This window comes from Oncorhynchus mykiss, chromosome 10, assembly GCF_013265735.2.
Source record: "Oncorhynchus mykiss isolate Arlee chromosome 10, USDA_OmykA_1.1, whole genome shotgun sequence".
NCBI lineage: Eukaryota > Metazoa > Chordata > Actinopteri > Salmoniformes > Salmonidae > Oncorhynchus > Oncorhynchus mykiss.
The window spans coordinates 78,368,838-78,384,717 of record NC_048574.1 but is presented as its reverse complement, the minus strand read 5'-3'; the positions used below and the strand labels follow the sequence as shown (position 1 = coordinate 78,384,717).

The following is a 15,880-nucleotide window of genomic DNA, read 5'->3' as shown; positions in this document are numbered from 1 at the left end:
CATGTTGTTCCAGAGTGGTGATGTCATGTTGTTCCAGAGTGGTGATGTGATGTTGTTCCAGAGTGGTGATGGGATGTTGTTCCAGAGTGGTGATGGGATGTTGTTCCAGAGTGGTGATGTGATGTTGTTCCAGAGTGGGGATGTGATGTTACAGATTTGGTACATTGTTGCGCAAGTTAGGCTACACATCATGAAATATGAGACAAATGACAGACAGTAGTGTAGGCTACAAGTATCCAAATAGATTGAACATGAATATATGAATGAAATTGGCCTATTACCTAATGTATTTATATTTGAATGCAGTCATCATTTGTTTTTGTAGTCAACTTTGTTCTGAAGTTATCGGCACTCACAGAGAAATTGACAAAACACGTGATTCTATGTTTAGCAGGCATCTTCGCTGTATGAAGTGACACGGGAGAGCAACAAAACATTTAACGCAGTGCTTAGACTACGAGTGTTTTCAAGTGCAACGTTAATAACCACGGTTTTGGGAAACAGCTCGGATTTAACGATGTTCCTACAAAGGTTCTGAAGATGAATTTAGCCTTAAGATGACTTTGGGAAACCGGGCCCAGGCTAGTTTCACACGGCTACTAAACTCCCTCCGTATCATAACAAAACAAATAACAGAGTCACCAGTGCAGCAGGACAGCAGAGCTTTTTATTCACGCCAGAGAGGTAAACTGGAGACAAACATTAAAACATCACTATTACAGTGCAAGTAACATGTTGAGAAATTGCCTTGAGAAAAGCTGCTGGCTCTTTTCTACACGAGAAACATTCATTTTCATGGTGGCCTTGGGTACGTTCCCAGATGAAAACTTTGCAGATGCCTGCCAGATGTAACAACACCTGGATAGGTGTTAATAGACATATTATCTTTCCTTATCATATCATACTGTAACCTGATGCCCAATTGTGCCATCACTAGCTATGTTTCCATTAACTTGCCCGGTGATGTTTTGTAGACATTTAGAAAGTGACCTGCTACGGCGCGTTTCCACTGAACTGTCTTGTGTCGATAAAAACAGATGGACGTATTGACATCACACCTATAGAAAACCTATATAAAAACGTTGTGGTTGAAGTGTTTCCATTACCCATTTAGGCAAATTGGCAATTAATACATTGGTGATAGTCTGTCTGCCCTCCAACCTCTCTGTTTCACGTCTCAGGCAAAAGCCAGCAAGAATAGAACGCAAGACTTGACTGATATTTGTCATATTCTAATAATGATCATCATGTGCCAACGTATCGCCACGGTGCCACAGTGAAACTTGCACTCTAGTAGATCTGAAATAATTGGATGTTGAAACTTGTATCCAGCCAATCAGAAAATCAATGCGAAGCAATTCAGGCATTCTGGAAAGTCAGGACAAGGATCCTGCAAAGAAACATTGTGTTTATAGTTGAGAAATAGCTTTAGCAAGCAGTAGGCATTTAGAATCGCATGGAGAGGGGAGCTTTATAGTTAAGTGATAACATCACATGCCCCGTATACCGTCAACATTATTCGGCAATCATCATTTATATAAAAAATTTAAAAAATCATCATCGTTTGATGAAATAAAGAAAGTTTAAAAAAAGACAAAATCCCCTCCTGTCGACTGGATAAAGCGTTGTTGATCTTCAGAAAGTTAAGGCAAAGCGCCCGATATAGGAGGGGAATCGTCTCGAGTGGCGCAGAAAAGGAATATAATATTGTGGATAAAGTTCTGAAAGGCACAATTTCACGTGTACAACATCTAAAGACCTGCATCACTATACTGAGATCTTTGCCGTTTCTAAAAGGACGAATCTGGGTGTTTTTGGAGCCTTTCTTCATGTTTTTTCAGAGCCTCATACTACACAACGAGGATGAGGAAGTCATTTGCTATTTGGGATAAGTTCTGAAAAACAGGTGAAATCACAAAACAGGTATTCTGAACCCTTCTATAACATGCCATTTACATCAAACATAGACATTTGGTTGAGAAATGTTTCTTCTTTAAGTTTAAGAGGTAGTATCGGGTTGGCAGTCAGTCAGTCCATGAGGTTAAAATCAGATTAGTAAGTCAGTGAAGGACGTAGTGAAGAGGGCAGAGACCAGCAGACACACCAACAGTGGGAGGGACAGAGCCATGGAGGGCGGTCCCGCGTTGCGGACGATGGAAAACCGGCAGGTGCCGACATTCATGGCTTTGTCCACCGCCACCAGCTCCACTGTCAGAGAGCAGCACGAAGCGTTGAACTCTGCTGCAACGACTGTCTGGTTCAGGTCCGTGTGGGTGAGGCTGCCCACTCCCTGGCGGTGTTTGAGGCTGGTGATGCCCGTGCCATTGACACCGTCGGTCAGGTTGGCAGAGAGCTGCCAGAAGGCGGAGCTGCAAGCTGCTGGGTCAGCTGGGCAGTCGACCGACGAGGTGATAACCATCTCACACTGGGGAGGGGTGAAATCTGTCACCTGCAGGCAGAGAGAGAGAGAGAGAGAGAGAGAGAGAGAGAGAGAGACCGCAATCATCATGATGAGGGAGAAGTGGAGACAGCCCAGAGAGTGGAGACGGCCCATATTGTGGAGACAGCCCACATAGTGGAGACAGCCCACATTGTGGAGACAGCTCATATAGTGGAGACAGCCCATATTGTGGAGACAGCCAACATAGTGGAGACAGCTCATATAGTGGAGACAGCCCACATAGTGGAGACAGCCCATATTGTGGAGACAGCCAACATAGTGGAGACAGCCAACATAGTGGAGACAGCCCACATAGTGGAGACAGCCCACATTGTGGAGACAGCTCATATAGTGGAGACAGCTCATATAGTGGAGACAGCCCATATGGTGGACAAAGCTCATATAGTAGAGATAGCCCATAGAGTGGAGACGGCCCATATAGTAGAGACAGCTCACATAGTGGAGACAGCTCATATAGTAGATAGCCCATATGGTGGACAAAGCTCATATAGTAGAGATAGCCCATAGAGTGGAGATGGCCCATATAGTAGAGACAGCTCATATAGTGGAGACAGCTCATATAGTGGAGACAGCTCATATAGTGGAGACAGCTCATATAGTAGAGATAGCTCATATAGTGGAGACAGCTCATATAGTAGAGATAGCCCATAGAGTGGAGACAGCCCATATGGTGGACAAAGCTCATATAGTGGAGACAGCTCATATAGTAGAGACAGCTCATATAGTAGAGATAGCCCATATAGTGGAGACGGCCCATATAGTGGAGACAGCTCATATAGTGGAGACAGCTGATATAGTGGAGACAGCTCATATAGTGGAGACAGCTCATATAGTGGAGATAGCCCATATAGTGGAGACGGCCCATATAGTGGAGACAGCTCATATAGTGGAGACAGCTCATATAGTGGAGACAGCTCATATAGTGGAGACAGCCCATATTGTGGAGACAGCCAACATAGTGGAGACAGCTCATATAGTGGAGACAGCCCACATAGTGGAGACAGCCCATATTGTGGAGACAGCCAACATAGTGGAGACAGCCAACATAGTGGAGACAGCCCACATAGTGGAGACAGCCCACATTGTGGAGACAGCTCATATAGTGGAGACAGCTCATATAGTGGAGACAGCCCATATGGTGGACAAAGCTCATATAGTAGAGATAGCCCATAGAGTGGAGACGGCCCATATAGTAGAGACAGCTCACATAGTGGAGACAGCTCATATAGTAGATAGCCCATATGGTGGACAAAGCTCATATAGTAGAGATAGCCCATAGAGTGGAGATGGCCCATATAGTAGAGACAGCTCATATAGTGGAGACAGCTCATATAGTGGAGACAGCTCATATAGTGGAGACAGCTCATATAGTAGAGATAGCTCATATAGTGGAGACAGCTCATATAGTAGAGATAGCCCATAGAGTGGAGACAGCCCATATGGTGGACAAAGCTCATATAGTGGAGACAGCTCATATAGTAGAGACAGCTCATATAGTAGAGATAGCCCATATAGTGGAGACGGCCCATATAGTGGAGACAGCTCATATAGTGGAGACAGCTGATATAGTGGAGACAGCTCATATAGTGGAGACAGCTCATATAGTGGAGATAGCCCATATAGTGGAGACGGCCCATATAGTGGAGACAGCTCATATAGTGGAGACAGCTCATATAGTGGAGACAGCTCATATAGTGGAGACAGCTCATATAGTAGAGACAGCTCATACAGTAGAGATAGCCCATAGAGTGGAGACAGCTCATATAGTGGAGACAGCCCATATGGTGGACAAAGCTCATAAAGGCCTCTCAGGTCTCTAGTGTATCTTTATCTATACCTCCACTCTCTAGCATATCTGCTATATCTGTACATATATCTGAGGTTACCTTGGTGACGACAGAGAGGCGCAGGACGGCGTAGTTGGAGTCGGACGCCCCGGGGGCCACAGCCTCGATGGTCAGGGTGACGTCTGTTCCTGAGGGGGTGTTGGCGGGCACCGTGATGGTCAGTTCACCGGTGGCGTTTCCTCCGGTGGTCACAGCGATGCTGTTAAGTTAGCAGCAGCAATGGGATAGCATTAAGTGTCAATACAAGTGATGCCAAGAGAGGACCATTTTTCTTAAGGTTTTTGCCAGCATAGAGGAGAAGCTGATTTTGAACAGATCTGTTTTGGTCCCTAATCTGTTTATGCTGAAATTATTCCTATGGCCAATGTGTACAAACAGATCTGGGACCAGTCTCAGGCTTTGATATTCCAGCCGTGATCCCTACCTGCCAGGGACGTTCATTTTGAAGTCTCGGTCGTTTCTGGCACTGATTGTGTAGCTGCCTCCAGTGGCGTCGGTCATGACGGTGAAGGGAAGGGTGAAGGGTTTACCAGGCTCCATGCTTCTGTCCACCACGGCCTGAGAAGACAAGAACAACAAGATCTGTTGAGTAGTTGTTGTGAGGTCCACTTTTTTAAATGTCTATGACCATGGTTTTTGTCTAACACTATCCCAATATGCAATATGAACTCCTTCACGATTTACAAATGAAATGCGATTTTCAATGTAAACAGGAAGTGTGTCAGCATCACTTACCTTGATGGTAACCTTGGAGACAGACATCTGAGTGGTGGACTGTCTCTGGAACACGGTGGAGGAGACCACGTCTGTCCCGTTCAACAGCACCACAAACTCCCCTGCAGGGACCTTGGTTACCGTAACTAGGAACTTCCCGTTGCCCATGTCTTCCAGGGCCCCGCCTACGACCTCTGACCCTGACACTGTCACCAAGGCAATGTCAGCCACCTTGACAGAGGCTGGGCCCTTTCTGCCCAACACTGATACCAACAGCATGGCAGGCATGCCTGGGAGGAGAGGAGGAACGGAGGGAAAGCGAGAGGAGGAAGAGTATAAGGATAGGGAGATAAAAGAGGAAGAGAGAGAGGAGGAAACAGGAAACATGCTCTTGAAGGGTGTGGCTATGTAAATGTTCTAGGGTCAGATACATTATGACAAATTATAAATAATTACATTTTATGACAGATTATAGGATGTAATGATGTTTTGTGACTGATTATAGGTAGTAATGACGTTTTGTGACTGATTATAGGTAGTAATGACGTTTTGTGACTGATTATAGTGGTAAAGGTCTCTGATTATACAAGGTAAAGGTCTCTGATTATACAAGGTAAAGGTCTCTGATTATACAAGGTAAAGGTCTCTGATTATACAAGGTAAAGGTCTCTTTTACAAGGGATCCCTGCATGACCGCAATTGCACAATCGAGGCAGCATGGGAGCATAGGAAATACACTAACTAATGCTTTTTAAATACAAAACATGAATCATGAAAAACAACCACTTTGCTCAGTAGAGTTCCTCAACCAACAATCTGAGTCGCCCGAAGGGCACCAATGCATCCATCTGTACAGTGTTCTGAAGATTGAAGGAAGGAATTTAAAGAGTTGTCAAGAGCAGGTCATACAGTACCTGTGATATGTCTGTAGGTAAATGCAGTTTTTGCAAATTGACTTTCTAAATGAACAGGATCCAATGTTTTGACCTACAATACATCAAAAAGGACCAGCCTACCTTCTGATAGAGAAAGCAGTGAACCAGAACTTGTGGCCCCGTGGCCCCGTGGCCCCGTGGTAAAACCATGTGCGCTTTGGTATAACTGCATCTAACGGCTTTAACACACACAAAAATCTGTTTGCATCTTCAGCACCATGCATCCCACTGTTGCCATTGGCAGTGACCAGAAGAAGAATACGGAGACGTTGACAGATTACAATCGCCCAAAGGTATGTATCTCTTCCATATGCAGATAGCCAAACACCAAATACTATATTACACTCATATTATTGTTATTGTTAGTATTATTATTATTATATAATTCTAACATTTCCTATTCTATTTTATTTAATGCAATAGGTTGGTGTGGATGCACTCGACAAGACTGTATTCTGTAAAAGGAGGTACTCGACGCTGGCCAGTTGAGGTGTTCTACAACGTGCTCGACATGACTGCTATCAACGCGCACGTGTTGTACAAACAATGCCTGGACAAGACAGTCAGCGAGAGAGATTTCATCATGGATCTGGCACGTGTGCTTCGTGAGAATGACATGAACGCTAAGTAGGAAGCTACAGCCGCCTAGCAGGCTTCCAAGGCCGCAGCGTGTCCTGCTCTCCCTCTTCCCCAAGCACCCCAGCTCCCACTGGGAAAAAGAAGACGCTGTCAAGGCCACAGCGTGTCCTGCTCTCCCTCTTCCCCAAGCACCCCAGCTCCCACTGGGAAAAAGAGGACACACTGTCAAGTCGGCAGGTGCACACAAAACAAGGCCGGTGAAAACATTGTTCACTGCAACCGATTTGTTTGAAAGCTGTGTGAGGACTGTGGGCCTGAAGCATTAAGAGAAGATGAGATTGATTCATGCTAAAGGCACAGGTAAACTTGCACAATACTGTGTCTGATACAATCAACACCCTACTGTTTTTATATCTTGTCATGAATATATTTTCATGAATATTTCTTTATGCAATTCATCCTTTACAATTGTTCATGCGCTGGTGCTTTTGTTTAGGAATACAGAAAATAATTTCACCTGCGCACCTGGCTGGTTATATTATTATTATTATTATTTTCATAATCATCAGCTTTTTGGTTTCTACTTTGACAAAAAAAAAAAAAAAACTGGACTTTACTAATTACTATAACTCTATTAATAATCGAATCTACAAATGAAGTGGATCAAATCTATTACACTGTAATGTCTTTATTGTAAGGGAAACAAAAATAAGCTATAGGCCTACTGTAGAATAATACAAAACATATCCATGGACTCTATCTAAACAAATAACTATTAAAACATATATTTTTTCACAAATATTTCTTAATGTAATTAATCCTTAAGGCAATATTAATCCTTTAGGCAATATTTATCAAGCATTGGAGCATTTGTTTGGACACCTTGCGGGTTTATGTGATGCGTATGCTAAAATGGACGCCCGGCAACATTCTCTAGCGGGTATTTATATGCTGAAAGGCCAGGCGGTTCTAGTGTTTTAAGTCGCAGCTGCATTCAAGTAGAATATGTCGCCATGACATCGCCATAGTAAAATGATGATTGACAGATTAGCTGCTTGATATGATAATGATTTTAAGAGGATGTTGTAGTGGTTTACCTGCTTGTGGACGGCCAGAGATGAGGGCGTATCCTGGATGAGGTCCATCGAAAGTCTCCACAAAGTCATAAATGAAGGCAATGGTACTCTGACCTGGAGACAAACACACAGACGCTTCAACACACATCGACCTGGTCTCACAATGTTGTATTATTCTGGAAGTAAATCCGAGACTCTCCATTTAGTGTTATGTGTTATGTTTCATATGTTATGCATTCATTTGTGGATTTCCCATCATCCATTTCGGATGATATGTTACAAATTGCAATTGGTACAATATGTTAGGAATTGTAAATATGTTTACGAATTTGGGAAACAAACAATACATGGACAGAAAACATAGTGCTTTACTTTCTCTTGTACATTAAAGGCCCGGGGAAGAGTCACAGGGGAGATGAGAAGAATGTGTCTATTTGAAAGCTATATAAAAATGTTGTAGCTTGTGATATTATTATTTTTTTGTTTAAGTAGCTCTCATGCTAGAAAAGATTGTAGACCCCTGGATTAGGGTTAAGGTTAGGAGTTAGGTCAAATAGCTAAGGTTAGGGTTAGGGGAAGAGTTAGTTAAAAGGGTTAAGGTACGGGTTAGGTTTAGCTAACATGCTAAGTAGTTGCAAAGTTGCTAATTAGCTAAAATGCTAAAGTTTTCCATGGTGAGATTCGAACACATAACCTTTGGGTTGTTAGACAATTTGCATTATACACCCCACCTATCCACCCTCTTTTTGTTTTTGCCTTAAGAAACCTTCTGTCTTATGTAACCATACCAAACATAACATATCATACTAACTTGAGTTTCCAAGATTTACTTTTACTATGTTACATCTAGTCTATGAGACCAGGCTGCAGACAGACACAATGAGTGAGGGCTGTGTTCTCTCCCTTCTCTATATGGCTCTTCCAGACCTGGGGTCAAATTGTTAAATCGTTTTGACGTAGTTTTAAATAGTATTTTAAAGTATTCTAAATTATTTCAAACCGTTTTTGAACCCAGGTCTGGGTACTGTATGTATCGTGGCTGCATTCTAGTGTTGAGCATGAGCGTAACACACATAATTAAACAGGATATGCGTATCTCTATGGTAACTCACCCGTGACCTTCAGTGTGTAGGGCTGGTTGGAGTTCATGCTGATTTCCCATAATCCTGTCTGTTTGTTGGAGGCCAGACGGACCCGGTAGAGGTTGCCCACCGTCTGGACAGTCCCCAGTTCCCCGTTGGCCTCGTTCTGTTTCTGGGTCACACCTGTAGGAGCAAGGAGGGTGAAATGTGATTATTACAGGATGCCAATTCAAACATACCTGGCCACACCTGGTGGAACACATTCAAGCATGGTTGTCTCACACACAGGGGTGTAAAGTACTTAAGTAAGTCGTTTTTGGGGGGGTATCTGTACTTTACTTTACTATTTATATTTTTGATAACTTTTACTTTTACTCCACTACATTCCTAAAATAAATAATGTACTTTTTACTCCATACGTTTTCCCTGCAGTTAAAAGTACTTGTTACATTTAGAATGCTCAAGCAGGACGGAATTATGGCACCTATCAATATAATGCTTTGCCATCCCTACTGCCTGTGATCTGGCGGACTCAACTTAGTGTTGGGGTGTGTCCCTGTCTCTCCGTCTGGTTTGCTAAATATCAGGAATTTGATGTATAGCATTTACTTTTACTTTGTACTTTTACTCAAGTATGACTATTGATGACTTTTTCTCCTACTGCCCTTAAGTACATTTAAAACCAGATACGTTTAGACTATTACTCAAGTTTACTGGATAACTTTCACTTTTAATTGAGTCATTTTTTCCACCACTGCTCACACATCCCCATCACACCGGCTGGCTATAGGGCAGCAACCAAGATTCTCCACTTCTGACCTTAGATCAGTGTCCAGAGGAAACGTCATGCTACTCTGTGAGGTGAACTCTTACCTAAAACCTTACCTTAGATCTGTCTATGTGTTTAAGGTTCTTACGTGCTGGGTTCATCAAGGTGAAGGTGGGGGTCTTTCCAGTGATGTTTGAGGTTCTTACCTGCAGGGTTCTTCAGGGTGAAGGTGATGGTATTTCCAGTGATGTAGATGGTGATGTTGTTCAGAGACTCGTCCAGCAGGAAGGAGAATGTCTCAGCTCTGCCTGGGTTCCTCGCTCGCTGTAGGACTATCACCTGAGGAGGAGGAGAAATGGACAGAATGAGAAAGGAGAGAAAGTGGAAGTGACATAAATAGTTACCTACTGTTTTTATTTAATGTATTTTATTTAACCTTGTTTTAACCTTTATTTAACTAGGCAAGTCAGTTAAGAACAAATTCTTATTTACAATGACGGCCTACCAAGAAGCAAAAGCCCTCCTGTGGGACGGGGGCTGGGATTACTGGTTTTGTCATGCTATGTTAATTTATGTTATGCTACAGTATGCTATGTTATGCTACGCTATGTTATTTTATGTTATTTTATGTTATGCTGTGTTATTTTATGTTATTTTATGTTATGCTGTTATTTTATGTTATGCTGTTATTTTATGTTATTTTATGTTATGCTGTTATTTTATGTTATTTTATGTTCTGCTGTTATTTTATGTTATTTTATGTTATGCTGTTATTTTATGTTATGCTGTTATTTTATGTTATGCTGTTATTTTATGTTATGCTGTTATTTTATGTTATTTTATGTTATGCTGTTATTTTATGTTATGCTGTTATTTTATGTTATGCTGTTATTTTATGTTATTTTATGTTATGCTGTTATTTTATGTTATGCTATGTTATTTTATGGTATTTTATGTTATGCTGTTATTTTATGTTATTTTATGTTATGCTGTTATTTTATGTTATGCTATGTTATTTTATGTTATTTTATGTTATGCTGTTATTTTATGTTATGCTACAGTATGCTATGCTATGTTATGCTGTTATTTTATGTTATTTTATGTTATGCTACAGTATGCTATGCTATGTTATGCTGTTATTTTATGTTATTTTATGTTATTTTATGTTATTTTATGTTATGCTACAGTATGCTATGCTATGTTATGCTGTTATTTTATGTTATTTTATGTTATTTTATGTTATGCTACAGTATGCTATGCTATGTTATGCTGTTATTTTATGTTATTTTATGTTATGCTACAGTATGCTATGCTATGTTATGCTGTTATTTTATGTTATTTTATGTTATTTTATGTTATGCTACAGTATGCTATGCTATGTTATGCTGTTATTTTATGTTGTTTTATGTTATTTTATGTTATGCTGTTATTTTATGTTATTTTATGTTATTTTATGTTATGCTGTTATTTTATGTTATTTTATGTTATTTTATGTTATGCTGTTATTTTATGTTATTTTATGTTATTTTATGTTATTTTATGTTATGCTGTTATTTTATGTTATGCTGTTATTTTATGTTATTTTATGTTATTTTATGTTATTTTATGTTATTTTATGTTATGCTGTTATTTTATGTTATTTTATGTTATGCTGTTATTTTATGTTATTTTATGTTATGCTACAGTGTTCTATGTTATGTTATTTTATGTTATGCTACAGTGTTCTATGTTATGCTATGATATTATGTTATGTTATTTTGACATGCCAAGGCATTTTTAAAGTTCATTGAGCATTTATTTGTTTTTCATTCATCAAGTTTTGATTGATTTTAAATAAAAAAACTGATCCAAAACAAAACGGCCACCAGTGTTGACTCACCAGAGCGGAGGTGGAGGAGTCGATGATGACGTCAGTGGCCTGGGGCAGATTTTCCTTGGTGACTCCAATGGCCTGACCACCAGACGCCAGCGCCAGGTCCTTGTAGGTCTCGAATGTAGCTGCCCTGGACTCTACTCCACGCCTCCTCCTTCTAGCACCAGCACCATCATTAGTCATGAAGAAAGACACCTGGAGAGACACATAGGTGTGTTTGAGAGAGGTCGGGTGGTTTGCCTGGACGTATTCATTAGGCACCAAACGAAGAAAGAAAGAAAAAAGGCAATGACTACTTGTCCAATAAGAATTGCGCATTTTGCTGCATTTTGCTACTGTGTGGTCTAATGAATACAACCCTAAACTGCAGGAAATGTTTTCTTCTAAAACAGGAAGTGTTTGAGGAAGTGCTCACGGTTGACTTGGTGCTCCTGATCAGGGCCACGATCGTTTCCTTTAATTCAATGTCCTTAGCAACGGCATCTGTGAAAACATAGATGTTGGACGACGCAGGGGCACCGGTCAGCGCCAACTAGAGAGAGAGAGTTATCAAAATCCAGAAAAGAGCTGTTAAATTCAACAACAACCTAAAAGGAACGATTCCCAAACCTTCCAAAACAAAGCCATCACCTACAGAGAGATGAACCTGGAGAAGAGTCCCCTAAGCAAGCTGGTCCTGGGGCTCTGTTCACAAACACAAACAGACCCCACAGAGCCCCAGGACAGCAACACAATTAGACCCAACCAAATCATGAGAAAACAACAAGATAATTACTTGACACAATGGAAATAATTAACAGAAAAACACAGCAAACTAGAATGCCATTTGGCCCTAAACAGAGAGTGCACAGTGGTAGAATAACTGAACACTGTGACTGACCCAAATTTAAGGAAAGCTTTGACTATGTACAGACTCAGTGAGCATAGCTTTGCTATTGAGAAAGGTCGCCGTAGGCAGACATGGCTCAAGAGAAGACCAGCTATGTAAACACTGCCCACAAAATGAAGTGGAAACTGAGCTGCACTTCCTAACCTCCTGCCAAATATATGACCATATTAGAGACACACATTTCCCTCAGATTACACAGATCCACAAAGAATTCGGAAAAAAATCATATTTTGATCAACTCCTGTATCTACTGGGTGAAATACCACAGTGTGCCATCACAGCAGCAATATTTGTGACCTGTTGCCACAAGGAAAAAGGACAACCAGTGAAGAACAAACACCATTGTAAATACAAGCCATATTTATTTAGATTTATTTTCCCTTTTGTACTTTAACTATTTGCACATCGTTACAACACATAATATGACGTCTGAAATGTCTTTTTCCTTTTGGAACTTGTGTGAGTGTAACATCTACTGTTCACTTTTCATTGTTTGTATCACTTTTATTATCCAATGTCAACATATGTTTCCCATGCCAATAAAGCCCCTTGAATTGAATTGAAATGAGAGAGAGAGAGACAGAGAGAGAGAGAGAGAGAGAGAGAGAGAGAGAAAGGGAGAGAGAGAGAGAGAGAGAGAGAGAGAGAGAGAGAGAGAGAGAGAGAGAGAGAAAGAGAGAGAGAGAGAGAGAGAGAGAAAGAGAGAGAGAGAGAGAGAGAGAGAGAGAAAGAGAGAGAGAGAGAGAGAGAGAGAGAAAAGGAGAGAGAGAGAGAGAGAGAGAGAGAGAGAGACAGAGAGAGAGAGAGAGAGAGAGAGTGATATTTCGTGTCTTTATTTATTGTCAGGTGCACTATAGAGAAAGGGACCATATCTGAAACCTGATTGGAAGATAGTCATGCAAATCACTGTACCTGGAGACCTGATAGGCACATCTCAGGGAGGTCTCCACCTCCTTCAGCCGTGAGGTTAGCGATCTCTGCTTTCATAACATTCGGGTTTGTCGTTTTTATCAGGGGTCCGAACTCTAAACACACACAGAAACACACACTGATCACTAACCACTTCCTGACTTAACCACACATCACACAGGCATTTCAGTGAATGCCAGAGTTTGTCAGTGATGTTTTGCTAAGGAGAATGCTTGGTGGAGTGTAAAGCCAGCTTTACTTGGGTCATTGAATGGGACCAGGATGTACAGGGAGGGCTCATCCTGCGTTCCCTTCTTGCTGTCGATGATCTTATAGACGACTCTCTTGGCTTCAAGGATGTCATCACTCATGCTCCCCGTGGTGTCGATCACAAAAACAACCACTGACGAACGCGCTATGCCCATGAAGCTGTGGGAGAGAGAGAGAGATAAAGAGATAGAGAGTGTGAGTAACGTCAGCATGGGTATTTCCCTCTTCCCCCCTCTCCTCCCCTTCACCCCCCTCTACTCCTCCCCCCTACTGAACTCCTCTGCTTCACCCCCTCTCTACCCTTCCCCTCTCTACCCTTCCCCCCTCTACCTTTCCAATTCAGCCCCCTCTACCCCTCTCCTCCCCTCACCCTCCTCTACCCCTCTCCTCTCCTTCACCCCCCTCTACCCCTCTCTTCCCCTCACCCCCTCTCCTCTCCTTCACCCCCCTCTACCCCTCTCTTCCCCTTCACCCCCTCTCCTCCCCTTCTCCCCCCTCTACCCCTCTCCTCCCCTTCACCCCCCTCTACCCCTCTCCTCCCCTTCACCCCCTCTCCTCCCCTTAACCCCCCTCTACCCCTCTCCTCTCCTTCACTCCCCTCTACCCCTCTCCTCCCCTTCACCCCCCTCTACCCCTCTCCGTACCGTAGGTAGTTGTTGTCACCGGCGGCTCCCCGGATGTCGTCCAGCAGCTGGAGGGTTGCGGTTGTTGCCACGGTGACAGCAGCGGTGTGCAGGGCCACGTTGTCAGAGCGACGCTCATCCTTGCTGATGCCCCCGCGAGGAGCCTTGGAGCTGGTCAGGTCAGCTGCACCGCCATGACTACACTTACCTGGGGGGGAGAGGTGATGATGGGTGTTATTTAGAGAGTGTGTGGGTATGTGGGGAGGGTAGTGTGTGTGTTGGTGTGTGTGTGTGTGTACCTTTAGGCTTAGCTGCGGAGAAGATCCCCATGTACCCAGAGGTGAGTTTCTTCTCATTAAGGATGTTAGGCAGAATGGAGTTGGAACAGAACCCCCCATTGGCACAGTCACTGCAGGTCGGGGTTTTAACATCTACAAAACCAAAACACAACTTTCAAGGGTCGTTCTTGAATTACGGTGGCATAAAAAAAGAGCAGATTTATTGTTATATGAATGCATTTGTGTACATCTTCCCATTCTAAATGAACCAATATGGCACCTCAATAACTTTAAATAGTTTTTAACATTATAATAACATTGTACCACCTGTAGGAGTAGTAACATGAATGATGGTAACACCAATGATACATTTTAAGTAAAGGAGGATTTTCTGAAATGGAGGCTACAAATGCTCAAATCTGAGGTCATCAAGCCATTAAAAATGAATTTCTAGTGATGTGAATAATGATTTTGCTCACAGTGTTATTTCCCTTCATTTAAATTGACTAACACCAAGTGACACGTTGGATTGAGACACACCAAATGATTCACGGAATCCTCAAATGTATGACACTGATAGGGTGTGATTAGCTAATCATTTTCTTTAACATAAACCCTCCCCAGATAACCCTTGGAAAGGGGGATACCTAGTCAGTTGTACAACTGAAGGCATTCATCGGAAATGAATCTTCCGCATTTAACCCAACACCTCTGAGTCAGTGAGGTGCGGAGGGCTGCCTTAATCGACATCCATGTCTTCGGGGCCTGGGGAACAATGGGTTAACTGCCTTGCTCAGGGGTAGAATGATAGATTTTTACCTTGTCAGCTCGGGGATTCAATCCTGCAACCTTTTGGTTACTGGCCCAAGGCTCTAACCACTAGGCTCGAATGCTCAAGGTCATTGTATATCTTTTTCATCTGTGATTTTCAAGGGGGTAACACAAATGACATAAAACTGAGGGACACCCCTTATCTTCATAGTAAAATAAGTATTTTATTAAACTTCTTTGTTTTTTTTAGTCTATACAATATATGAAATACTTTTGTTCACTGTCATTCAAAATAATTGAAAGATATCTCTAAAATCCCCAAATGTGTCACTACACCTCTACACATCACCAGTGAGAAAAGCCAATATGCTAGCCCACAGTAGTTTCTACAACACATACAAATACACTCACTACATGACCAAAAGTATGTGGACACCTGTTTGTCTCATTCCAAAATCATGGGCATTAATATGGAGTTGGTCCCCCCTCTTCTGCTATAACATCCTCCTCTCTTCTGGGAAGGCATTCTACTAGATATTTGACTATTGCTGTGGGGACTTCCATTCAGCCACAAGAGCATTAGTGAGGTCGGGCACTGATGTTGGGTGATTAGGCCTGGCTCGCAGTCGGTGTTGCAATTCATCCCAAAGATGTTCGATGGGGTTGAGGTCAGGGCTCTGTGCAGGCCTGTCAAGTTCTTCCACACCGATTTCAACAAAACATTTCTCCATGGACCTCGCTTTGTGCATGGGGTCATTGTCAAGCTGATGCAGGAAAGGACCTTCCCCAAACTGTTGCCACAAA

General features: G+C 42.2%; 1 protein-coding gene across 1 annotated transcript in view; it reads right to left on the bottom strand.

The window, feature by feature from the left end:
• Positions 1–645: 645 nt before the first annotated feature.
• LOC118936781 (von Willebrand factor A domain-containing protein 7-like) overlaps positions 646–15,880 on the bottom strand; it is a 28,312-nt gene continuing 13,077 nt past the window's right edge. The window contains exons 6-18 of the mRNA XM_036934064.1: positions 14,327–14,458; positions 14,049–14,235; positions 13,394–13,563; positions 13,138–13,250; positions 11,752–11,868; positions 11,343–11,531; positions 9,670–9,802; positions 8,725–8,877; positions 7,634–7,726; positions 5,044–5,312; positions 4,733–4,866; positions 4,348–4,507; positions 646–2,449 (exon numbers count right to left, since the gene is read on the bottom strand). Of these exons, the coding sequence (XP_036789959.1) occupies positions 2,048–2,449; positions 4,348–4,507; positions 4,733–4,866; positions 5,044–5,312; positions 7,634–7,726; positions 8,725–8,877; positions 9,670–9,802; positions 11,343–11,531; positions 11,752–11,868; positions 13,138–13,250; positions 13,394–13,563; positions 14,049–14,235; positions 14,327–14,458 (2,252 nt within the window). The 3' untranslated portion in view covers positions 646–2,047. The remainder of the gene's footprint in view (positions 2,450–4,347; positions 4,508–4,732; positions 4,867–5,043; positions 5,313–7,633; positions 7,727–8,724; positions 8,878–9,669; positions 9,803–11,342; positions 11,532–11,751; positions 11,869–13,137; positions 13,251–13,393; positions 13,564–14,048; positions 14,236–14,326; positions 14,459–15,880) is intronic.